The 26,927-nt window shown below is 43.9% G+C and overlaps 1 protein-coding gene across 1 annotated transcript in view; it reads left to right on the top strand.

Annotated features, from left to right (window-relative positions):
- CCDC88C (coiled-coil domain containing 88C) overlaps window positions 1-25,561 on the top strand; it is a 109,886-nt gene extending 84,325 nt beyond the window's left edge. Inside the window, exons 19-29 of the mRNA XM_083433206.1 lie at window positions 236-397; window positions 1,847-2,124; window positions 2,788-2,931; window positions 3,717-3,903; window positions 4,910-5,055; window positions 11,307-11,396; window positions 12,345-12,583; window positions 19,284-19,466; window positions 20,769-20,837; window positions 21,980-22,281; window positions 23,031-25,561. Of these exons, the coding sequence (XP_083289332.1) occupies window positions 236-397; window positions 1,847-2,124; window positions 2,788-2,931; window positions 3,717-3,903; window positions 4,910-5,055; window positions 11,307-11,396; window positions 12,345-12,583; window positions 19,284-19,466; window positions 20,769-20,837; window positions 21,980-22,281; window positions 23,031-24,044 (2,814 nt within the window). The 3' untranslated portion in view covers window positions 24,045-25,561. The remainder of the gene's footprint in view (window positions 1-235; window positions 398-1,846; window positions 2,125-2,787; window positions 2,932-3,716; window positions 3,904-4,909; window positions 5,056-11,306; window positions 11,397-12,344; window positions 12,584-19,283; window positions 19,467-20,768; window positions 20,838-21,979; window positions 22,282-23,030) is intronic.
- Window positions 25,562-26,927: the final 1,366 nt, after the last annotated feature.

Below are 26,927 nucleotides of genomic sequence, written 5' to 3'. Positions count from 1 at the left end.
TTACCTGTATGAAAGTCTGGGGTGCGGGGTACTTGCAACCATTATTTCCTGCTTCTTTCTTTAACATAGGCAGTATTGGCCCCGCTTTAGGATCTATAACTTTAAGGGGCACTCATGAGCTGTTTGCTTGCGAAACATGGAAGACAGTGTCAGAGTTTGCGTCAGAGTTGCTCTGAAGAATCTGTAGCTACTGAATCTTTTATTTTTGCCTTTTCATTTCTGTTTCTCCTATCAGAATGCAGCCTTACATGCAGAGAAGCAGCTTCTGAAGGAGCAGCTAAGACATTTGGAAACCCAAAACACCTCCTTCAACAATCAGATCCTGACACTACAGAAGCAAAATGCCTTCCTTCAAGAGCACAACACTTCCATGCAAACACAAACAGCCAAGCTCCAGGTCAGGAAAATCCCTACTGTGTACTTCTGCCAGAAAGATTTTAGGTGGCTCAGTTTAAAATGGGATGGAATCAGTCTTATCATTTTGAGTGTCAGTCTGATGGAAAAGAAAGATTACCCTCTCCTACAAGGTTGTGAAATGAATACATTGGTGTATGTTCAGGGAAATTGAGGTGTGTTTTGATTTTTATGGGCGTGATTCAGCTTATGACTTCTGCTTATGCAACAGGGCTTTCTCCCCTTTCCTCCCACCCCCCGAAATTGGCACCACGGTAGTCAGGAGAACCCCCAGAACTGGGGGTGGAGAGGGAGGATCATTCCCTCTAGCAAGCTGAAATGTTTGTGCTAATGGAACAAGTGGAAAAGCACAACATTGGATTTCACCCTTTCTTTTGTTCTTGATTTAGTGCTGTTACGTAATTTGGAAAACTTAATGCACAGGGGGAAAACCTGATGTACTCCAAATATTGTTGGCCTCCATCTCCCATCATTTTGTGTGATACAGTTCTCTGCTCAAAAAACAAACAAACCTAAATGTGCTTAAACGTGGGCTTGTTGGCTGTTGAGTCAATCCATTCCTTTCCATTCCCACCAAAGGTAAACATTGGAGATCTGAGTTTGTTGTTAATGGATGTTATATTGCATGTTGCAATATAGCATGCACATCTAACAACAATATTTATTTAAAAAATGCATATATTAGGACACGATGCATTTAGAAAGACTTATATCGGGATTAAAATTTATTTTAAATATCCATTTTATGGTTAAAATACATATTTAAATTTGAGTTTTCATACTGATTTTTTTAAAAATGAAAATGAAGGACGGAATGGACTTGTGAACACACACATTCAAGACTTGACACAATCCAGAGAGACAAATCCCTCCCTAGTATGTGTTCCACGGGGGATAGAATCCTGCCCTCCCCCCCCCAAACTCCATTCCTTTAATTTCCTCCCCAGCCCAGCTAGGAAGTATAAAATATTTAACAACGATTGCCAAATCAGAGTACAGTACTGATAAAATGCAATAAAAACCATGCAATCAGTATCCAGTAATCAATAAAGCAAGCAAGAACACATACATAATCAAATGACTCATTGCAAAGTGCAGCAAGACAAAGTCAACCAAAGGCTTGGGTGAATAAGTAGGTCTTCAATCGGCACTGAAAACTCAGAAAGGTCAACACAAATCACACCTGAAAAGGAAGGAAATTCCACAGTCAGGGGGTGCTTGGGTCATTAAAGCCTTTCTTCAGTTGCTCCATATTGATTCCCCTGTCAAGAGGACATTCACACTAGATCTTTGCATATCAGTAGGTAGGTAGGAGAGAAAGGTTCTCTACCAGGCATTCAGTTCCAAAGTGGTGTAGCAATGCATGCACCTTTTATATAATTTACCCCTGTGTGCTGATGAAACATTTCTTGTTTCTCTGAGAAACTTTTAGGTGGAGAACTCAGCCCTAAATTCCCAAAGTGCCTCCTTGATGGCCCAAAATGCTCTCCTCCAAAACCAGCAGCTGACCAAGGAAAACGAATGTGACAATCTGTTGAAGCAGAAAGATCAGCTCAAGGCAGAATACGAGTCCCTCCTGCAAGACCATGAGCACCTGGCCTCGCTGCATGAGCGGCAGTCGACAGAATATGAAATGCTGATAAAACAGCACAGCTGCCTCAAAGCGCTCCACAAAAACCTGGATCTGGAGCACAAAGATCTGGGAGAAAGGTTAGCAGGTCTTGCATAGCCTCTTGGAATAAATGGGTTATTCACATCTGAAGCCCCCCGGGGGATTTACCACAGGATGGGGTTGTAGAAAGGGTTGCCAACTTAAAAAAAAAAAAAAAAAAAAACCCTCACAAAAACTGGTCTCAGCCTTTACTTAGCAGTTTGCTCTGCAGACATTAGCAGATGATGTTTCCATGTAATGAAAAGCATCACTTGCAGATTTCAGCAGATCAAGCATCTGTTTAAAAGCACAACAACAGGCTGATCTGCACGTTGCCCCCCTGATGAGTTGGCAACCTTCTCAAGTTCCTTGTGTTGGAAGTATTGTATGTGCCAGTAGTTTCTCCTGTATCAGATGTTTGAAAATGTGTGTGTATATATAAATTTCAATGTATATGGTTTAAGTACATGGAATAAACCAAAAACAATCGATGTTATCCAGCCATAGATAAGAACTTTCAGGTCCTATCAATCTGAATCACAGAGAATTAGGCATGCAAGAGAAGTTTCTAACTTGGTTGCATTGTGGCTTATGCAAATACATAAATTTACAATAGACCACCAGAATCTGTTGACACAGAGAAAATAAATCTCTGAATCATGTTTTAATCGTGAGAAGCATTAAGGTGGAATAGCAGCCATTCTTTTATTTCTTTCCTGCAGATATAACGGCTTGATACAACACAAATCCAAACTGGAGGAGCTGGAAATGGTTTTGAAAACAGAAAAAGATGTTCTGCAGCAGGAAAAGAGAGCAAGTGCACTAGTGACCGCGGAGAACCAGAAACTGAGAGAAGAGCTGGAAAGGTACACATCCTCAGAAATTATGCCAGCCCCTTTTACATGTTACTGGGCAACGTGGTACATTCCAGATAATATTGGCCAGATAGAGATGCCTAGAGGGCTACATTCAGCCCATGGGATGAAGGTTCACCACCCCTGCTATATTGGCCTCCCACAGGTTGGAATTCATTAACATTGGAGGACAGCACCTTAGCTTCCCCTGCTTTGGGATGGCATGGTTTATCCCGTATCATTGCTGGGGTGTATACAAACTTCTGCCCAAGTGATTGAGCCCACCATCTTTAAAAACTATCCCTGAGCTACTCTCTTCCCAGCTGCCTCTGCAGTTCTCAAATCATAGAATCATAGAGTTGGAAGAGACCACAAGGGCCATCGAGTCCAACCCCCTGCCAAGCAGGAAACACCATCAGAGCACTCCTGAAATTTGTGGGAGTACGAGCCTAGAAAATGCCAGTATTAAAAACACACACCCTCAAATGCTGCTCTGGTAATTATTTTGGGCAGGGCATAATTGTGCTTAAATGGAGTAGGATTAAGTTAAAACCTTGCTTTTGGAAAACAGAGGTACCATTGAAACTTGTAATCCCTCTCAGATTTTACTATTAGCAGATCTAATGCTTGACTAATTATTTGCTAATAGAAATAGACCTGCCTCTTTGTTTAGCTTTCAGAAACACTGTATTCTTACCCTTCAGCAGGACCAAGGTTTTAACTGTTCATTTCTGCTTTAAATTGCTGTTGGAGATCTGGACAGGGAAGCAGTGAGATGTTTGGCTTTTCCCATTTAGGGTTAATTTCTTGCACAGCAAGCTCAAAGCAGAATACGAGGGCCTTCACGTCCACACCAAGGAACTGAAAACCTCCTTGAATAGCTCCCAGCTACAGCTTAACCACTGTCAAGCTCGCTATGATGAGCTGAAGGAGCAGTACCAGACCATGGACATTTCCTTGACTAAATTGGACAACCACTGTGAGGTGAGATCTATGGACCAATGAAATACAGGTGGTTATTGTGGGCTCAGGAAGACTTTGCCAGTCCATAAATAGATGCTGCCTCATTCACTGAGGACCGTAAGCCATGGCAGATCACTCCCACTTCACTGCTTCTCTGTGGTGCAAACAGGAGCAACAAACCACAATCCTTGGCATAACATTAATGTCCAATCTGGGAATCATGGCTTCTTCCACTCCAAGCAACTGGTAAGCCAAGAACAAACCTTGGCTTCAGGTTGTCCTTTGTTTGGAGTGAAGCAAACAACAATCCCTGGTTCAGCCATATAGTGAAGCCCAGGAAGATGGATTGTTGCTAGCATGGCGAAATGAAGTGAAAGTTATCTGCGTGTTGGTGGCAAATCATTTACCATGGTTTACTGTCATGTGAGAATGCAGCCAAAGGGAGAAAAATGTAGTGCCGTTGACTTGCACTTAAATGCCAGTAATTTGAAGGAGAAACCCTGGTGTTGGGCTTGGGTTGCTGCCAAATCCTTAAAAAGTGAGATGGGTAGACTTGAGAACAGGATGGGGTTGGGGAGCTAGCCTCTTCCATGCCTTCATCTTTTCCTGTCTCATAACTGTTACTTGTTTTTTTAGCTTCTTTATTCCAGCAGGGACTCAGCTCCACAATGCACTTGAATGCTTCCCCCACCTTGTTTTGTTAGGGTTTCAGCATCATCCAAGCTGGGTTACGCAGCCTGTCATGCCTAGTTCCACTCCCAGTTAAAAGCAATGAATGAATGGCAATGAAAGCGATAGGCTACCACAATATAAATGAGGCAAACAACCAGTCATTTATTTGAGTGAGACATACTTATGCATGTGCATCTTAGCACTGGTGGCAGTGGTTTGGCACTCGGTTATCTCACGGCCAAAGTAGTTGGTGAGCTTTAGGGTACAAAGGACCTTGGGCTCGGTGCTGTTTTATTAATGGTGAATAGACAAGCGCAGGTAGGGGAGCTTCACCTGTGATGTGTCTGTTGAATAGCTTCTGGCTCGCCTAAAAGGAAACTTGGAAGAAGAGAATCATCATCTCCTGAGTCAGATCCAGATGCTGAGTCAACAGAACCAAATGCTGCTGGAGCAGAACATGGAGAACAAGGAGCAATATCACGAGGAACAGAAGCAATATATGTAAGACTCCCCTCCCCGCTTATTTATCATGTGGTCAGTGAGACTGTTATTGAAGCATGGCAATGAGGGTGCATGGAGACATCTAAGGGGATAGCTGAGTCCCTTGGGCCACATTAGCACAGCCAAAAGTCAATTTGAAAAGCTTCTGAGCAACTGGGTGATCCCTTTACTCAGCTTTACACAGCTTACAGAGTATTGCATAGATCCCTGCTCCTGCACTTGAACAACCTGATGCTAGGGTGTGAAAGTAGATGCAAGCTGCAGAGAGTTATTTCCTGAAAGCACTTTACTGACTGCAGTGTGAGTTACCACACCCACTTCAAGGTGTTGGTATCAGTGTGCAAAGCCCTAATGGCCTGGGATGCCAAGTAGCTAGAAGATAAACCATCGCAGACCTCAGTGGTTGGCAGGCAATGCCCTATTGGTGCCACTGGGTGCTGCCTGTCTGGTGTGAACTTGTATCAGGGCCTTCTCAGTAGTGGCCTCTTGCTCATGGAATGCCCTCCCTGATGAGGTGCACCTCTCCCCCTAATTATTAACATTTAGGCATTCGATGGGTGAAAGATACTGATTTGTATCAAACTCTGCACAAATGGATTTCCACTCAGTGGGACTTCCTCTTCTCCTCTTTTGCACCCCCAAAATTTCTCCAATGGGCCCCCCAAACTCTCTGGAGCAGATTTTGGGATTGTGCTGGGGACTGCAGGCAGCACTAGAGGAAAGAGAAGTTTCACTGCACATGCAGAAGTTTGTTATGGTGCTGAAACTTGTGCTGGATGCAACCTGTTGTTTCTGTCAACTTAATTATTTCTATAAGACTTGTTTTTAATTGTTTCTGCCATCCTGGGTTTCTTTGGGAGGAATGGTGCGATTTATCATTATCATTTCCCAATATATAGTCCAACTATGCAGGACACACTGATGCCAAGGAATTGGTTTAAGAAGTGCAAGATATAAATACTTAACTAGTGATGTCGCCAATTATCACAGATAGTCCTCATGATGTGCTGTCTTGTATTAGCCTCTGTGTATAATTCAAATTTCCTCTGGACCATGAAGAGCAGCCTCCCAAGCTTTGTCTCATAGAATCATAGAATCATAGAATCATAGAGTTGGAAGAGACCACAAGGGTCATCGAGTCCAACCCCCTGCCAAGCAGGAAACACCATCAGAGCACTCCTGACATATGGTTGTCAAGCCTCTGCTTAAAGACCTCCAAAGAAGGAGACTCCACCACACTCCTTGGCAGCAAATTCCACTGTCGAACAGCTCTTACTGTCAGGAAGTTCTTCCTAATGTTTAGGTGGAATCTTCTTTCTTGTAGTTTGTATCCATTGCTCCGTGTCCGCTTCTCTGGAGCAGCAGAAAACAACCTTTCTCCCTCCTCTATGTGACATCCTTTTATATATTTGAACATGGCTATCATATCACCCCTTAACCTCCTCTTCTCCAGGCTAAACATGCCCAGCTCCCTTAGCCGATCCTCATAAGGCATTGTTTCCAGGCCTTTGACCATTTTGGTTGCCCTCCTCTGTACACGTTCTAGTTTGTCAGTGTCCTTCTTGAACTGTGGTGCCCAGAACTGGACACAGTACTCCAGGTGAGGTCTGACCAGAGCAGAATACAGTGGCACTATAACTTCCCTTGATCTAGATGCTATACTCCTATTGATGCAGCCCAGAATTGCATTGGCTTTTTTAGCTGCCGCGTCACACTGTTGGCTCATGTTAAGTTTGTGGTCAACCAAGACTCCTAGATCCTTTTCACATGTACTGCTCTCAAGCCAGGTGTCACCCATCTTGTATTTGTGCCTCTCATTTTTTTTGCCCAAGTGCAATACTTTACATTTCTCCCTGTTAAAATTCATCTTGTTTGTTTTGGCCCAGTTCTCTAATCTGTCAAGGTCGTTTTGAAGTGTGATCCTGTCTTCTGGGGTGTTAGCCACCCCTCCCAGTTTGGTGTCATCTGCAAATTTGATCAGGATGCCCTTGAGTCCATCATCCAAGTCGTTGATAAAGATGTTGAATAAGACCGGGCCCAAGACAGAACCCTGTGGCACCCCACTAGTCACTCTTCTCCAGGATGAAGAGGAACCATTGATGAGCACCCTTTGGGTCCGGTCAGTCAGCCAGTTACAAATCCACTGAGTGGTAGCATAGTCAAGACCGCATTTTACCAGCTTCTTTACAAGAATATCATGGGGCACCTTGTCAAATGCCTTGCTGAAATCAAGGTAGACTACATCCACTGCGTTCCCTTCATCTACCAGGCTTGTAATTCTGTCAAAAAATGAGATCAGGTTAGTCTGACATGACTTATTTTTCAGAAATCCATGCTGACTATTGGTGATCACAGCATTCCTTTCTAGGTGCTCACAGATTGTTTGCTTAATGATCTGCTCCAGAATCTTCCCTGGTATTGATGTTAGACTGACTGGGCGGTAATTATTTGGGTCCTCTCTTTTCCCCTTTTTGAAAATAGGGACAACATTTGCCCTCCTCCAGTCTGCCGGGACTTCGCCTGTTCTCCAGGAATTCTCAAAGATGACTGCCAGTGGTTCTGAGATCACATCTGCCAGTTCTTTTAATACTCTTGGATGCAGTTCATCTGGCCCTGGAGACTTGAATACATCTAAACTAGCCAAGTATTCTTGTACTATCTCCTTAGTTATTCTGGGCTGTGTTTCCTCTGCTGAATCATTTCCTCCAAATTCTTCAGGTCGGGCATTGTTTTCTTTATCGGAGAAGACTGAGGCAAAGAAGGCATTGAGGAGTTCAGCCCTTTCTGTGTCCCCTGTTTGCATTTCACCATCTTCTCCTCTGAGTGACCCCACTGTTTCTTTGTTCTTCCTTTTGCTACGAACATACCCATAGAAGCCTTTTTTGTTGCTTTTAACCTCTCTAGCAAGCCTGAGTTCATTCTGTGCTTTAGCTTTTCTGACTTTGTGTCTACACGTGCTGGCTATTTGTTTGAATTCCTCTTTGGTGGTTTCCCCCCTTTTCCATTTTTTGTACACATCCTTTTTTAATCTTAACTCAGTTAAAAGTTCTTTAGATAGCCACCCTGGCTTCTTTAGGCACCTTCCATGTTTCCGTCTCATTGGTATTGCCTGAAGTTGTGCTTTTACTATCTCCCTCTTAACAAACTCCCAGCCATCATGAACTCCCTTTCCTTTTAGTATTACTGTCCATGGGATCTCACCCAGCACTTCCCTAAGTTTTATGAAGTCGGCTTTCTTAAAGTCAAGAAATTGAGTCCTAGTATGCTTGGCTGCTCCTTTCCGTTGTATAGTAAACTTCAGAAGAGCATGATCACTTGCGCCTAATGATCCTTCCACTTCTACCCCATTAACCAGGTCATCGACATTGGTTAGGACCAGATCTAAAATGGCTGTTCCTCTTGTTGCTTCTCCCACTTTCTGGACAATGAAGTTGTCTGCAAGGCCAGTGAGGAATCTGTTTGACCTTATGCTCTTGGCTGAGTTTGACATCCAACAAATATCTGGGTAATTGAAGTCCCCCATTACTACTATCTCCCTTCCTTTTGCATGCTTGGCCATCTGTTCCAGGAAGGCATCATCTATGTCCTCCGTTTGGCTTGGGGATCTATAGTAAACTCCCACAATGAGGTCACTATTATTCTTCTCTCCCTTAATTTTGACCCAAATGCTCTCACTTTGGCTTTGAGGTTCTAAATCTTGGATCTCTTCACAGGTATACACATCCCTGACATATAACGCCACTCCTCCTCCTTTCTTGTCGGGTCTGTTTCTCTGAAATAGATTGTATCCCTCCATTTTTACATTCCAATCGTGGGACTTATCCCACCAGGTTTCAGTGATGCCTATTATGTCATATTTAGTTTGCTGTACCAAGAGCTCAAGCTCATCTTGTTTATTTCCCATGCTTTGTGCATTAGTGTACAGACATTGAAGTCCATTAGTCATTCCCCCGTGTCTCTTATTTAAGGATTTTTTCCTCCCACCACTAGGTCTGCTTGCTGTTTGCTCCATTTGGTCTATGACATTTGGATGATCATCTTCATCAATTAATAGACTCCTACCTTCAGGAGCACTGTCTCCCTCCCCCGCATTAGTCAGTTTAAAGCCCTCCTGATGAGGTTTCTTAGTTTTTTGGCAAAAACATTCCTCCCAACCGTTGTGAGGTGCAGCCCATCGCTTGCCAGAAGTCCATCCTCAAGAAACTGCAGTCCGTGATCTAAGAATCCAAACCGTTCCTGTTTACACCATTTGCGAAGCCAGCTGTTTACTTCCACTATTTTCCTCTCTCTCCCTGGGCCCCGTCGTTCAACTGGGAGGACAGATGAGATGACGATTTGTGCATTTAATTGCTTCAATTTCCTGCCCAGAGCCTCGTAGTCTCTTTTGATCTTCTGGAGGCTATTGCTTGCAGTGTCATTGGTTCCCACATGAACCAAGAGGAAGGGGTATTTGTCAGTGGGTTTTATGATTCCTTGCAGTCGTTCAGTTACATCTTGGATCTTGGCCCCGGGGAGACAGCACACTTCCCGAGACATCTTGTCAGGCCCACAGATCACTGCTTCTGTTCCCCTCAGTAAGGAATCCCCTATCACCACTACACGCCTTCTCTTAGGTTTGGTCAGGGTTCTTCCGTGAGCGGTCCGTTCCAAGGTCGCCTGCACATTCCCTGAGGACTGACTTTGCTGCTCATCTTCATATACGTGATCGACTGTAATGAGGGAGAGATCCTCAAATGGAGTCTGCTCTTCGTCTTCCATGCTAGGGGAGAGGACCTCAAAGCGATTGTGTATTTCTAGACAATCAGAGCGAACCCTGGGCCTCCTACTTCTTTGAGTCACGTTTCTCCACATATCGGGCTCCTGTGTTGGTGAACTAGCCGCCTCCTCAGGGGAGTCCCCTGTCTCCTCCTTGGTGGAGACGGTGTGCTCTGTTGCTTCCAAGAAGAGCTCCAGCTCTCTAATTCTTTGGAGCGTAGCTACACGTTCCTCCAGTTGCTGGACTTTGTCTTTTAGGAGGGCAATCAACATGCAATTGCTGCACGTAAAGCTGCCTGCAACCTTTGGCAAGATGGCAAACATTGCGCAGGAACCGCAGGCGACTGCAGCTGTTCCCTCCCCCTCCATCTTGAGAATGTGTCGTTGGGCTTGAGAGTAGCTCCCCTAAATCTAAAAGATGGTTCAAACTGCGCACGCCGATAGGCGCGCGCCGCTGCCCTGCAAACACTGATAAGCTCCTCCCACAGCTAATCACCTGCCTCAACAGAAACCCTGCCCCCTCTGACCTTTGACCAGGGAAAGCAGCTAATCAGCCACAAGAATCACACACACAAGAAACCCCTTTTGGCTCCTTCTTCAGCCGCTGCCCTGCAAACACTCAACCTGTGCCTGAAACTTTGGAAAGTTGCAAAAGCAATTTGCAACAAGACATGGAGGGAAATCAAGTCCTGAGACTTGCCTGGTGCACGTAAGCCTTTAAGTGCACCTGAAACAAACTTTGGGAGGGTGTCGCCAAGTACTCTTGAATGAGTCATAGCAGGCAACAGCTGGAGCAGCAGTCTTGTTTCATTCACTCGTAGTGTATATAACAGGTTGATGACAACATGCATACATATAGGTAGTTTTTGGGTTTCTTTTTAAGTGCCAAATGTGCTTACCTGGTATATGGCAGATTGAATGATGTGCCTGGTAAGTTATGTAAAATTTGTTGGGACAAGCTGCAGGTATGAAGGTGTGAGGTTCTATTTCACATGGTACTTGCTGATCCCTAAACTTTTAGCAGACATGGTAACAGCCCTCCACTATCCAGGCATCCAACTACATTGTCCAGAGGCCCAGACATATTATGTGGTCATTAAATCCTGCCATGAACTTGTCATGATTGTATTGAACTGATTTTGACTTAATCTACCTAGGTAGTTTAGCTCGCACGTTCCAAAAACAAAACAAAACCAGTACTTTTCTCCCCTCAAGGACTGCAAGCATTTTAAAATGCTCCTTGTTGTTTTCTTGTGCCTCAGCTTTTTGGTGGTGGTTGCCCTACCAACTAGACGGCTGACGTGCTTAATCATGAAGCTAATTACTTCTGTGTGAAAGGTACTTTCTCAGAAGGGCTTTTCATCGCTCAAAATCCTGCCCTCGGGGACACGGGCTTCGTGAGAGTTGAATTATTAATTATACTCAATTCCTAGCAAGTAGAACCCTCTAAGTGCTGATGTGTTGTTGTTTTTCCTGCCGCTTTGGTTTTTCAACAGTGACAAACTGAATGCATTAAGGCGACACAAAGAAAAACTGGAGGAGAAAATAATGGATCAGTATAAGTTTTATGATCCGGCTCCAAAAAAGTAAGTTTTCTCAAGCTTAAATGGCACACGGGCAGTCCTGTCCCAGGCAGAAAGATGCCTCTTAAGTGTGCAAGGGCAACTTGTATATGACGCCTTTGTGTTTGGAAAGGCGGCCACTTACTGACAGTTCTTGCAGTCTAGAAATTCTGTTTATTGAGGCATGGGCATTTCCTCTTAGGGAAGATATTGGGGTTGGGGAGTTGGTCACACCTTGCAGGTTTCATCATGTCACTGTTGATAAGGCAAGGGTGAGGGCGTTTTTCAGCCCGAGGCTGCATGCCACTGATGAGTAGGGTCAGAAGCAAAAGTGAGTGAAGCTACAGATGCAACTCTTACTTTGTACAGTAAGCTAAATTTGCCACACAAAAGCCAAAGATCTCTAGACACCACACAGACCACTTCTTTCCACCCTCCATTCAGGCCAGCAAGATACGCAGTTCAAGGACATGCAACCGCCAGGCAAAAGCACTTGAGGAAGGTGCCAGTGATGGGTAGTGACCTGGAGTGAGTCCCAAGGGCCAGATAAAGAGGCCTAGAGGGCCACATTCAGCCTGTGGGATGAAGGTTCACCACCCCTGCTATATCAGGCTCATAGATAAGGGCACTGGTGTCTGTATGTATCTCAGCAGTGAGCAATTACAGTGTCCCCACCTTTCTCCCAGAAGGGTTTTTAATGAATGGAATCCGAAAAGGTCCTCATAAGAGACAACAAATAAAAAAAGCATGGGATGTTTGTTTATGTGAAAACTCCATGCAAGGTCTTTGCGCAGTGTTTGGTTTTTAAATCCTCTGGCAAAACACGGCCCAACTTTTATTGAGTCAGGGAATGTCATCTTCCTGATGCCAAGGCAGTTTCGCAGTACTCTTTTTGGTGGAGAGAAAAGATAAGCATCGCACTATGCTAAAAACAGGAAACAAAATGATTGCTGCTCCTTCCCTCAATAATAGGAAAAACCACTGGATAGGAGCTAGAGCCTTGGTTAAACTCATGAAGCCAAAGAAAGAAGCTACAAGAGAACGGTTGAAATCCTCAGTCGAGAGCCCTCCATGGCACTCAGAAAGCACAGACACAGCTGGGTCACCATCGCCTTCACAGCTGCCCAAGCAGCAGGAGAATCTGGAGACCACCTCTGCAGAGTCTGGCTCAGTGGATGGCAGAGAGCAGAATAATGGACCTGTGGGGAAAGGTAGGTGGTGTTGCACTTAATGGATAAGTTAATCAACTGCTGGTCTGTTGGTGCTGGCAAGGTTAGCTAGCTAAGAAAAAAATAAAACAAAGGGTGCAATTCAGCCACGGCTGAGCATTTCTGAATTCCACTGAACTCAAGTGGGAAATTAGAGTGAAGCACATCTCTTTTTAGAGGGCTATTTTAAATGCACTTTCATGAGAAAGGGTAGACAAGGAGACCACCTTGTGGAGATGGTAGGAATCGAGAGAATAGTGGTACCTTCTGGTTCCACAGAGGTGATGATCTCTCACCTGTTTCATAGACAACATGATAGGGGAGTGGGTGTTGTGCTGAGAAGGTAGGTTTGATCATGTTGTTGCTTTCCATTCACACATTCAGTAAACATGGGATTCTTCAGTGGGGTCGCATCTACTGACCACTATCTCTGTACATTCAGTGGAAGGTTTCAAAAAGTGTGAGTGTACCTGGATCTCTGTAGGTGCATGAAGCCTGTATGTGTGATTAGGAAGTTCATTGGTACAGGGTTCCCAGTTGGAGGCAAGAATCTACGGAACATCTAGCTCCTTCTCACTTTTTGCTGAGCACACTGGCAAAGCAGAGCCAGCAAACATAATCTTGAGCCTATGCTCACTGAAAAGAAGGTGGGCAGCCGAGAGTCGCATGAAGGGAAGAGGAGATTGGGGTTAATGGCTGATGGGAGAACCTAGAGGGATGGGGGAGGGCAGGATTTGAGGTTTAGGTGAAATGAGTACCTCTTTATTCCCTGCCCCCCAATACACACACACAAATACACAACCAGCAGAAGCAGGAAAAAGTATGCAGAGCATACTTTCCCATTCTAGAATTATGAGTCCTATGGGAAGTGGACTCCTTTAACTGCAAACACAAATGGAGAACTATGTTGTACTGCCTGGTGTTCTTGGGTGCTCCACACAAAGTGAGGTTGGTTTTGCTGTTGCAGCGATGTCCCAGTTCACCACTCTGGAGCTACCTCTGAAAATGAGTTCGTACTTATTTATACAGGGTTTCTAAACAGTTTTTTCTCGGGACTGAATGTTGATTTGCTTTTTAAGCACAGATTAGATTGAGGTTGCAGCCATTGCTTATCAAACTTCTGAGTTGCAACAGGGGTCAGTATACGGATGATAAACCATTTTCCAGCATATTAAGCTCTGCCGTTGAAGCCATGACTACTGTGAGTTGTGGATCCTCAACAATGCAGATACAGAACTCCCATCACCCCTGACCATTGGCCATGATGGCTATGGTTCATGGGAGCTGGAGTCCAAACATGTCTGAAGAGCCACTGGTTCTCTATCCCTGTTCAATAAGGAGCAGAGTTTTTAGTTTGGGGGTCTTTTTCTGAAACTCCCTACTACAGTGGTGCCCCGCAAGACGAATGCCTCGCAAGACGGACAACCCGCAAGACGAAAGGGTTTTCTGTTTGCAGAGGCGCTTCGCAAGACGAATTTCCCTATGGGCTTGCTTCGCAAGACGAAAATTGACGAAAATTTTCGGGGGTTTTTCCCCGCTCCAAAACCCCTTTTTCTGAATCGCTAAGCTGCTAAAAGCATTTTAGCAGCTAATCCGCTAATCCCTTAAGCCTTTAATAGCCACTAATAGCCGCTAAACCGCTAATAGCGCTAATCCGCTAATGGGCTTGCTTCGCAAGACGAAAAAACCGCAAGACGAAAAGACTCGCGGAACGGATTCTTTTCGTCTTGCGAGGCACCACTGTATTTGGAGGTTCATCAGGCACAGTCTGTGTTCTGGAGAGGGCAGTGTGAAACATAATTTTTTTTTACTGAGCTATCAGCACGTAGATGGAGCAAAGTTTTTCTTTTGCTGCTGCTTCTGTTTGAAGGTTTTGCTTATTCTGATGCTGTGGTTTGGTTTTCCTGCCATTGCTGCTGCTAAATTAGACTTATTGTCTAGCGGTTTTTAGATTATTATTATTATTTATTTACTTCATCTTATTTTGGGAGGCATTATGACTGAAAGATGGTTTATAGTAAATAAATTTATTTTGGATTACTGAATACTAATAGTATTACTGTCACATGTCCTATTAGACAGTAGTTCTCTGAATTTATCAGATTCTTCCAAATGTCTGGTTTTTTTAACGGCATCTCAACTCAACATGTTTTCTGAGCTGATTGTGTGAGATCTATTAAGTACTGTTTCAAAATTAATGGATGGGGATTTTTTCACTTCGTGCTGTCCAAAATATATAACGAATATATAAAGGTTCTGCCATATAGTGTAATTTACTGCGACATTTGATACACTCTGAAGGTGTGGCCCATCTCCTAACAGTAGAGGGAGTAATTAGGAAAAAAATGGTCGCACAGAAACAGAGTAAGAAAACTGGGACGGGTTGGTAGTGATTTCAAGAGACACATGGTGTTGGTTGGTGCTTTTCATTTTATAATCACCTGTTTGTCAGTAAGAAAGCAGAGTATGTTACACTAAAATGCAACTAATAATCATTGACTTAGAGGTAAAAGCAATTTTCAGGATTATTGGAAAAGGCTGGCATTTATTAAACAGTAGGAAGAAAACATGAGCATTCAGTGAAATTCTTATGAAAAATTTCACAACTTTTCTTTATGCTGTACAAATACTTTCTAAAGGAACTGTGTGTGCCACCCATGTGACACATTAGGAGAGGTGGAAGGTGCATAATATTAACTAGCCAAGACTTAATCCAGAGGAAGTTAGGCCTCAATTGTATTTGTAACTTGTGGAATTTAAGTGCTTAACCTTGTGCTAAAGTCCCATTGTGTTCAAATGTGCCTTACTTAGATGCACTTTGCAATGTATACAACTGTGTGTGGGAAAATGATGTGAAATCTTAATGTAGACCTTAATTATAATGGTAAATGTGTGACCATAGTACACATGCTGGTTCGCACAACCCAGTAAGCCAAGTTATGGCTTATGAGGAACACAAAAATAATGTACAGGCTCCCAGAGAGGAGTTCATAACTACTTTACTTCTCCCCGGTTTCTCTCACTCTTGTACCATGCTGAACTAAGCCATGATTTGGCTTAGTGTGTTGTCTGTGCCTGGGCTTGTGGGCTCACTAACCACAAGCTGCAGCCAGAGCTGAACCACAAGCCATTAATAGGCATCTCTCCTGGATCAAGAACCACTTAGATGCAGCTCATGAAATGGGGAATGCTCTGTGTCCTTTCTCATTTACAAATTCTGTAAGAGATGCTACATAAAGTAAAAGCATATGCCCCCGAATGATTAAGAAATACAGGCTTGGTCTGCAATTACGCAGTGATATTTCTAAACTGTAGTACAGTGGTACCTTGGTTCTCAAACCGAATCCTTTCCAGAAGTCTGTTCCAAAACCAAAGTGTTCCAAAACCAAGGCGCACTTTCCCATAGAAAGTAATGCAAAATGGATTAATCCATTCCAGACTTTTAAAAACAACCTCTAAAACAGTAATTTAACATAAATTTTATTGTCTAACGAGACATTTATCCACAAAATGAAAGCAGTAATCAATGTACTGTACTATAAAATAAATAAGAGAGTATTGTAGGTGTTAAAAATTAAAATTATTTTTTTTCCTTACCTGCACTGATAATAGTCATTGTTTGGATTGCGGGGGGTGGGGAGGGGGGCTTTTACCCATTTCCACAGTCACACAATCATCAATCAGTAGCTGAACTGGGTTCCACACAGTCACAAAAACAAATTTACCGCAAAAGCCTCAAAAACGCAAAATAAGAAGCAAAAACAAAAGTACGAAACTTCAGCCATTCCAGAAGTTTGTTTGATTTCTGAAATGTTCAAAAACCAAGGCGCAGCTTCTGATTGGTGCAGGTGCCCTGGAAACAATAGCTGACAGCCACATCAGTTTCCAAAAATCGGAACACTTCTGGGTTTTCGGCGTGTGAGAACCAAGGTACCACTGTACAGAGTAAAACAGCAGGTGTGTCTATGTATGATTTTACTATGTATGTATAATCGTAGATACTATTGGCTGTGGCTGCACCATTTTCTCATCTAATCCCTCACCTGATTTAGTACTTGCTGTAGAATAAATAATTGTTCCATTTTCATGTTTAGCTGGTCTCTTGGTTGTTTGAAGTACATTTTAGTTATTTCTGTTACTTTTTTTTCTTCCTTTCTTCTTCCTTTTGGGATCTCTGGGTGATAACACTTAGCTGCTCAACGCAAAAAGATTCCCTTTTTGAGAAGCACAAGCAAGCCCAAAGAAAAGTCTCCCAAGTCTCCATCGAACCATCCGTCTCTCTCTAACCGCTTCCGGTTCTGGCCGTCTTCTGACATCCCATCCTCTCCTAATGAGCCACTTTCTTTCTCGGAAACGGGAGATCTCTAACACCTTCTCCTATCATTTATTTTCAATGCATTTCTGAATAGATATATATACCAGACTTCTAACTTCTCTACATACACAAATTATAGATGTTCAGCATATCATTGACACAAACTAAATCCAAGCTCAGATCAAGTCAACATGGACTACATTTCCCCCTCAGTAAGATGAAGAATCTTTTATTGCACAATCTGGATCGTTTCTCCACTACAGTACACTCTAAAGGAACACACAGTGCCCATTTCTTTACAGGTGATGGTGCACATCTTAAGTAAGTGAGTTTGCTGTGTGCTTCACTGGTGTGCCTCATGTCCCGTCCAAATGCGGAGATGAACTGCTGTCGCTGTGTTGCCATTGACGCATCCTCTTTAACTGCCTCTGCACATTCTGTGTTAAAGATTCCTTTTATCTAACAGACCCTTTGCAGCACTCTCCCCTTCCCGATATGCTGTTTGTCTGTTCCTTGATAATATTGCAATGTAGACATCGAAATATAGACTTAACCATTGGCAAAGGTAGCTGAATGTTATGATACTTGAGCCCAGGCATTGCCAGTGTGGAAAAGCCTACAGATCTTTGCTGAGCTCCCGACACTCTGCACCGGTGCTCAGGAAGAAGAATAGAAACTATAGCCCAGCAACTTGTGGCAAGCACCATGTCAGCTACTCCTACCGTAACCTATTCCTCTCATTTTTAGAAAGTGCAAAATACTGCTATCCTCAAAACGTCCAATTTTGTAGTGAAGAAATGCCATTGCATTTTGTCTCCTTTCTACATAAAAAAAAAATTGTCCAAAGCAAGAGGTGGGTGATTTAAAAATGTTTGTTAAGTAAGAGCAACTGTTCTGAGAGGTAAAGGTAAAGGGACCCCTGACCATTAGGTCCAGTCGTGGCCGACTGGGATTGCGGCGCTCATCTCGCTTTACTGGCCAAGGGAGCCGGTGTACAGCTTCCGGGTCATGTGGCCAGCATGACTAAGCCGCTTCTGGCGAACCAGAGCAGTGCACGAAAACGCCGTTTACCTTCCCACCGGAGCGGTTCCTATTTATCTACTTGCACTTTGACGTGCTTTTGAACTGCTAGGTTGGCAGGGACCAAGCAACAGGAGCTCACCCCGTTGCGGGGATTCGAACTGCCGACCTTCTGATCGGCAAGTCCTAGGCTCTGTGGTTTAACCCACAGCGCCACCCGCTTCCCATTCTGAGAGATCTGACCCTAAATAGAATGTGCATCACATCAGAATGTGCAGCATAAATCACTTTTGTATTGCAACAAATGTCCGTCCTTTTTATACATGCAGATGACTAGGAGGCAGCATTATAAATAAGCCCTAAAGTTGCTTTTCCTCTTACTTCCCAAGTTCCATGAGCTTCTAGCGTGTGGGACACATCAGATTTGAGTGTTTGCTGCCAGTATTATGTTGGCATTTTCATATTTCCATTGCACCTTACGCACAGCTTCCAGGCATTTTCTCAGGCTTACTTTGCAATTTTTAACTCACCTGTGTCTTTTGTGCTAATTTAATTTGTCACTGTTGTTTGTTGTCTATGCCAGCCATTTGTTACTTGCGACTTATCCTATTCATTTTTCAGGAATTCAGTGATATCGTTTGCAGAGAATTACTCTGGAAAACACTTGTAGCATGCACTTCTTGGGCATTTGAAAGTATACAAGACCCTTATTATTTAATGAATACTAACTCACTTTTACAAGTAAATAATTTTGGTGTTTAGTACTCCAATGGACAATTTAAATTTATAACCGAGTATCCCAGCCTAACTAAGACCATATTCAAAACTATGGTGTTGAAAAATGAATTATTCCCTAGGAACAATATGTTGCATACGGCATCAGACATTAATTACCTTTTTTATTGTAATGCTAAAGGGAAAAAGCATTTGTGAAACCTGATCCTATTCTTGAAATAGATCACTCTAGGTTCATTGGGGCTTACTCCCAAGTAAGGGTTAATAGCTTTCCAGCCTTAGAGGATTTTCAGTGCTCTCACCCCATCCAGTGTTTGTGTGTGGCCCTTCCTTCCCCATAATATCGATAAAACATTCTCCCTGCTACTCAGGACACTCATTAGGTTCTCCCTGAGCTAGCATACAGTTGCAAAACTGAATGCAAATATAATCTGATAATAAACTTCAGTGATACAGCTTGCATAATTAGCGCATCTTTTGTGCCACTGTTTTTGTGCCTGCTTGCTGCATTTACAGGGCGGTGGGTGGGTAAACCTGTGCCTAGTTTTGGTGTGCTTTATTCTCTCTCTCTCTCTCTCTCTCTCTCTCTCTCTCTCTCTCTCATATTCTTCTGCCTTTCCTACTCAATATTAGTGGATTCAAAGCCGAAGAGAAATTCTCATTATGGAGGCAGCAGTGACCACATTGAAAGTGCAACGGACTCTGCTCTTAAGCAGTGCTACGTGGAGCCGAGTTCCAGGACTTACTCTGCCTCAGCCGCCTACCTGGCTGCTCCTGGTTCTACCTCCACCTCTAGACAACAAAACAGACCCAGAGGTATGTGCTATGGCTGACTTGACTTCAGGTTAGCAATGGAGGCCTTGGCTTTGGCGAGGTTCAGCAAACACTTTCCAAGTTCAAATGAATAAAAAGCCTCAATGTGCAGGCATTGCTTCATTTACCATCTCCCCTTTCATAGAACTGGCTTTGGTGCATAAGTCCTTGTGTGTAAATGCTAGCGAATTGTGTACATCATTTGTGTGGGGGGAGAAGAAGATAGAGGAAACAAGTGAACCGCCCCCCCCCCAAAAAAAAAACCCAATGTGACCTTTAATGTGGCAGAAACCTTTAAGGGTGTAGACATGTGGTGGTTGGACAGTACATTTTACAGGCATGCTGTTTGTAAGTATGTCACATGTTCTACCGTTGGCATTAAAATCACATGTTCTATGTCACGTGTTCTACCGTTGGCGTTAAAATTGAAAACAGGTTTGTGCCATGGAATATGGGACTTAGTTCCTCTGCTCCTCCAATGTGTATCTTGGGTGATTTGCTACCTTTGGGGCACTTTGCAGCTGAAACACTGGCCCTTGCACATTATTGGTGCTGCACAGCAGAGAGTAGATTTTTGGAGAGCGTATATTGGGAAGCATCCCTTGCTAAGTCTGGAGAGTTCCAGGCAGCCCCCTTTTCTCCATGCTTCCAGACTAGCCCTCCCTAGTGTGTGGTCTTCACTCCCATGACCAGACCTAGCATTTGCACCTAGTTCAGACTTGACAGGTTGCATTAGACGCCTGTTTATGCAACGCACCTTCACATCTCCCTGTATTGACCTATACCATTTCGAAAGTTAAATAACATGGCTGGACATGTCTGCTGGTTTTGTTCATCTCTGTTGAACATTACGTTCTGATATCTTGCATTCTTCTATCTATTCTATTCCAATTCAGAGGGTGACCTGTACGAAAACTTCCTTGAGGTAGAGCTTTCAAGCAGGCAGCACAGTAAGTGAATAGTCGTTCCCCCTTTGTCATTGATCCTCAACACTAAACACCGTTCAGGGAGGAAGGGTGTCCCCAGACCTCTATACGTGCCTTTTTGGGGTGAGGAGGCTGAAATGGGAGGTGGGGAAAACCCAATTCCATGAGCAAAGTTCCATTCACAGTTCTTAGGATGGCAAGGCATTATCACTGGAAAGAATTTGTTGTTGTCGCTGCTGCCGCATGATTTCTCGGAGCATCGTGAGAGATTTTTCTGGTCTCCAGTGAGTGGAAATGTTGACTTCTTTTCTTCCTAATTTGATGCTCCTCGGGAGGTGGGACTCACCTTAGGCTCTCATGTGCCTCTTCTCCCTTCTAGTATCAAGGCCGAATAGCTTAGAGAACAGTGAAAATGCATCCTCCAGCAGCTCCCCTCTGAACTTCAAAGGTAAGATATATTCACAGATATATGGTGGATTGTGTCCTGGCATAGTCACCTAAAAGCTGCACTGGAATTCCAATGCATAATGCATAAAGTTTTAATTTCATAGGGTAATGCCCTCTTATTAAAATGGGATGGATTGATAGAGGACAAAGGCTAATATTCATGATGAATATATTACCTCTATTATCTAAGGCCATATCCATATGAATACTAGTGGCTGGGAATTATGAGGGGGGGAAATTCTGTTGTACTCATGTCCTGTTTGGCCACAGTGGGAGCAGAATGCTGGAACAGTTCGGTGTTTGGCCTGATATAAGCAGGCCTTTTCTCATGATCACATTACTAATTGTGCTGTTGGTTGGTGTGTTTATCAGATTTCTAGATGGCTTAATAATAACAACAAATCTAAATGGCTTACATAAAATACAGATGTGTTTAACATGGTTGGTTTTAAATCAGTGCTTCATCATCATCTGTTGATGTCTATGACACCTTTTTCAGAAAACTAACCCAAGTCCAAATGTTGTTTTACAATTAAAAATACATATATTAGAAGCAATTGTAAATAATGATATCCATATTTAAGTACAAAATAATAAATCCACACAACGTTATATGAAACAATACAAATAAACTAACCTGGTTTTGGGAACATATGGCCAAGCGTGTCTCTTATTCTTTGGTATGGACGCTTTGGCATTGTGGTCTAAATCATTTAGCCTCTTCGGCTTACTGCTTGGAAGGTCAGCAGTTTGAATCCGCACGACAAGGTGAGCTCCCATTGCTCTAGCCCAGCTTCTGCCAACCTAGGAGTTCAAAAGCACACCAGTGCAAGTAGATAAATAGGTAACGCTGCGGTGGGAAGGTAAATGGCATTTCCGTGTGCCCTGGCTTCCATCACAGTGTTCCGTTGCACCAGAAGCGGTTTAGTCATGCTGGCCACATGACCCAGAAAGCTCTCTGTGGACAAACACTGGCTTCCTCAGCCTGAAAGCGAGATGAGCGCCGCAATCCCATAGTCGCCTTTGACTGGACTTAACTGCCCAGGGGTCCTTCATCTTTGGGTGGTGCTCAAAGAAAGCTTCTTCACAGAGTGAAAGGGAAACAAGATGGTAACTTTGATATGTCTTAATCTCCTGGCACAGGTTCTTTTGACCGTATTCATGGCAGATCAGAGAGTCTCAGTAGTGAAGACACGGTGCTGACTAAAGACACACCTGGCTCACCTAGAGATGGCCTTTTTTGTCCTACCTCTTCTGCTCCTGGGGGCTCAAACACTAAGCACAATGCCTCCCTTACCAGGAACTCTGCGTTTTTGTATGATATATCTCAGAAAAGTAACCCAGCCCATGCACAGTCTGCTAGGCATAGACCTTCTTCTCCGGGCAGCGAGTTGGTGACTTTGGAAGAATTTCTGAAAGAAAGCCACAGATCAACGCCACTTAATGTAAGCACCCAGAACTCCATTTATGATTTGAAATTATTTATTCAGTGATTGACTGGTTGTGGTTTATTCAATGAAATGAATACATTGACGTGTACACAGTAAGCTAGTGTTGGAACTGACGAAGGGGTGAATTTCTTTCACCTCATGTATGAGATGAGCCAACAGGTGCAAGGTCAGCCAAGCCAGTTGCTATGGCAACGGCCTAGTGGCATCTTTATAAGTGATTAAGGCATGTCAGCACATTCGTCAGTCAGTGATTCTGCCACTGAGTTTGAGTCTGTGTTACATCTTGAATTGCTGGGGCAACAAGATTGCTTTCTACTTGTATATATCTGTATCTGTAAAGCCTACAAGCCGTATGCATATATCCATACCTGGAACTGTATTAGAAGCCTGATCTTCTGCAGCAGCAAAGGCACCGAGTTGCACCCAACATTGGAGGGGGCCCCTGTCATGTGCCCCCTCACCCAGCCAGGCCAACGACCCGCCACCACCCACCCACCGCCTTACTTTTCAAAAGGCGCCCTGGCAATCATGAAAGGGGGCGTGCTGGGGTGAAGACGCTTCGCCCTCCTGCAGCCCTGGCAGAGATTGCCAGCACACCTTTCCAGAAGGCTCCCTGGTGATCCTAAGAAGGATTAAGTTGATATGTTAATCAAAGCATAGAAATCGGGTGGCATCTTTGTGTATCCATATTCAGATAGTGATTTTATTAGCTCCATGTTCATTCAGTTTCTTTGCTTTCTCAGGACGCATCCAGCAGAGATGACTTCCTGAGTGACTATTTCAGAAAAGCAAATGAGCCTCCATCTATTGGAAGTCAACTTTCTCAGGCAAATAGGAAGGAGGCAGCCAAGATGCCCACCATCTACGTCACACCAACTGTAAAGATGTCTGGTGCTAATGAAGACGGAAGGCTGGCCAAGCCAGGACACTATGTCAAACCAAACCTTCGGCCAACAGAATCTGAGTTTGCAGCAAACTCCACCAGTTCCTGCAAGCTTCCTCCTGCGTCTCAAAGGGGATCGAGGCAGGTGGCACAGTCTTCTCAGCAGGGCAGTAACATGAGCAAACAGAGCGCATCGTTGAACCGTGCATTTAGCTTGGCTTCCGCAGACCTCCTCAGAGCCACTGGTCCAGAGGCATACAGACGCTACGACAGCCTTCCGAAGCCTGGGACTGCCGATCTCCAGCTGGGCAAGGACTCAGATATCCAGACCTCTCCACTTCCTGTAGCGGGAGGCTCCCAGGTCTTGCTGAGAGAGAGGCCGCAGTCTGCAAAGGTGGCGGGTTCTCTGCAGAGCGTTAATTCTCGCTGTCGGCAGCTTGATGTCAGGCGGCTCTCTCTTGCGCCTCCAAAAGATGAGAAGTCCCTCTTGTTCCCCCCGTTTTCTTCCTCCCCAACCACTTCCAAGGATGACCTGAACTCTCAGCCACAGGAGCAAGCCAAGCCAGGTTTGGAGCAGCACTGCTCCCCTCCACAATATGCTGCTTCTAAGATCAAATCCAAGCCGGTGCTGCGGTCTGGGGAAGTGGCCACAGTGACTCCTGTCAGAATTGTCTCCGGCAGCACGGAAGGGAGCAGCCCCCAGGGGCCGAGCCCCAGTGAGGCCTCTCTTACCAAAGGTCGATCCCCAGAAAATAAAATTCCAGCAGGAGGCACTGAAGAAGCAAACAGAGGGGGCAGCTCCAAGAACCCTCCATCTTCACCAGATTCTCATGCTGATCAGCAGACTGTTTGGTATGAATATGGCTGTGTGTGATGCCCTTACCTTCCTCCCCTCCTCCCCAAAAAGAGATGTACAATATGTGCTTCACTACTGAAAATTTGGTGGCGTCAGGAGTAATGGTGTCTCTAAATTCAGAGCCACCTGCCAGTTGTCTTAACTCTCTTTTAGATGCTAACGTACAGCCTTGCTTGGCCTGACGCCTTCCAGGTGTTTTGGACTACCAGCTCCCATCATTCCTTGCCAGCCTCAGTGGCCAGGGATGATGGGATTTGTAATCCAAAATAATCTGGAGGACACTGGGTTGGGGAAAGCGAGTGTAATGGAACGAAATGCATTGGTGTACCCTCGAGGTGAAAGATTGAATTGCCAAATGCAGCTGCTGCTCTTGTGCCTAGATGACTATGTGGACAGATCAGGTGTCTCCATTTCTTCCTGCTCTCCCTCAAACCCAGAAATTAAGCTGAACTCCTGGAAGCACAGAGTGCTTGCAGTTTTGCTTCCCTGTAACTCTCCTGCTGGCCGTGTTGCTCTTCATTAATTGGAAAACTGTATATGTGTGTGTCTTTGCCTACTGTGTTCAAGCCTTAATAAAACATCGCCCGATAAAACAGGCACCTCCCTCCTATTTTAAAATAGCAGGCAATTTTTACTAAGCTGTAAGTCTCTTATTGGGTCTGGGTTGGAGCAGCTGCTGTTTTAAAAACGAGGTGACTAAAACATAGAGGTCTCTGTCTCAACCCTTCCCTCTGATGGCTGTCACAGTACATTAGGAGGCCTGTTCAATGTCCTGGGGTGGTGTGTTGTTGTTTTTACTGCACCTGCATTGTGGTGCAGTGGAGGTGCTGCCTTTTTTTTATATATGGCTAAGGTTTTCTGAAAAACACTGGAACGGATGCACTGTTCTTGTGGGGTAATGCCTCCTTTAAACAGTGACTCCATGCACTAGACTGATGTGTTCACTACTGCAAATGTTATATTTCTGTGTGGATCTGCTGGGAGCCACTGGGAAATGAACAGATACTGCAATTCTGCTTTCCTCCTAATGTGTACAGTTGCTTGTATCGTAAATGATACGTAGCAGATTCTTTCGATGACTTTATGACTGCTGCAATCTTCAGGCTATTTTTTCCCCACCGGAGCCAGTCATTTTAAGTAGTTGATATTTTCAGGCCCAGATTCTAACACTGTTAACTGGAACTGTGTAGAAACCAAAACACATTTCTATGCACATGAAACAAATGCTTTTTTATGAAATCATATTTATGCCCAGCTGAAAGACTTTTACATTTCAGGAGCTTCATTGAGTGCTTATGTATATCTTGAGTGTTTTGTGTGTTTCTGCTGTTTTTCTTGTAAAGATGCTTCCCCTCCCTCTGTGTGTGTGACAGATTACCTTACAACAGAATTGTAAAAGTTCTCCTGATTTGTGATTTACTATAGTGAGAGAACACACAAATCTGTAACAATTGCACATAACCGGTGATTAGTGTGTAGCGGATCATATTGTAAGAAGAGTGAGATTGTTTATAATAAAGCTTTTTTTAAATACACATTTCTGTCAATGTCTCTTTGGAGGACTGCATTAACAGCCATTCCAAAAAGAAAAAAAGGGGGGAAAGGTGATGGTTGACAAGTTGTAATTTTCATTCCCTCATATTAATATTTATAGAAAGGCTTCCCACATTTGCCTCCAGACAGGGTCCTCCAACTTCTTCTCTAGGGTATAATACTCAAATACAGTTTTAATAATAAATTCATAGTACTTTTAATAAAGGGTTCCCATACATGCATTAGACCTGTTCTTTGACAGGTACTAAAATAGTGGGAATGATCTCTTAATCTTTTGGCTTTATTTTTTGTCTCTTGAAGCTTGTTTACATAACTCAGCCTTTCCACAGCTGTTAGTAACTTAACTAGTCTATCTGCAGGGCTCTATTCAATTCTCTGGGTGGGCTCTGTCCACAGGTCTGCTGCGGGGTTTCCTCTTATATCAAAGAGAAGGGAAGGAATGGAATGGAATGGGAGAAACGAAGTTGTACTTATTAATGGGGATGTGCACAGTTAATTAACTGTGCCTGACTTTGATATAAAATGCCCCACACAGCTGCTAAGAGTCAGGCACTTGTGAAGTTGTTTGAAATACTCAAACCCATTGAAATCATTGTGGACTTCAGTTCATTTCAATGGCTCTACTCTGAGTATTACTAACGGTGGATATCGCCTAGTAACTTAACCAAGGCTACCCAGTGAGTTTCACGGCTGTATCATCTCTAAGCCTTCCTATGGTTTTATTTCTTTTGCTGGTCTTTTTGTTGTCTTATTGTTGAACTAATCAACTATTAGCTGTTAATAGGAGCCGAATCCAACTCCTCTCCTCTGCACACACAAACGTCCCTCCCATAAACACAGCGCTACTCTCATGGCAACTTCTGAGTAGAAGAAGGAGGGTCAGCCAAAGTGGACAGACAGGGAGGAGCGGATGTGGTAGGGGACTGAACTAGATTAAAAACTCACAAATTATAAGCTATTAGTCATAAATATTGGGCTCACAATATTTATGATTCACAAATTATAAGCTATTGGTCATAAATATAATTTTTGTTAGTCATAAAAATTGGGTGCCGTGCAGGGCCACCCAAGATGGACAGGTCATAGTGGAGAGTTGACCAAACGTGATCCACCTGGAGCAGGAACCGGCAAGCCACTCCAGTATCCCTGCCAAGAAAACTCCATGGACAAAGACAACAACAACAGTCATAAAGTTGCTCAATACATTGAAATATCAGACATGCAAAGAATCCGTACTTCATGTTCCCAAATACTATTTCAGCACAGATGAGGAGAGGAGACAGCAATTTAAGGGGGGAATGTCACAGAGGACGCTGTGGCGATTGCCCTCCATGGCGTCCTTGCACA

Source organism: Podarcis tiliguerta, assembly GCF_965153285.1.
Source record: "Podarcis tiliguerta genome assembly, chromosome: 1".
Taxonomy (NCBI): Eukaryota; Metazoa; Chordata; class Lepidosauria; order Squamata; family Lacertidae; genus Podarcis; species Podarcis tiliguerta.
Note: the sequence above shows the minus strand (reverse complement) of the source record. Positions and strands in the feature narration are given on the sequence as shown.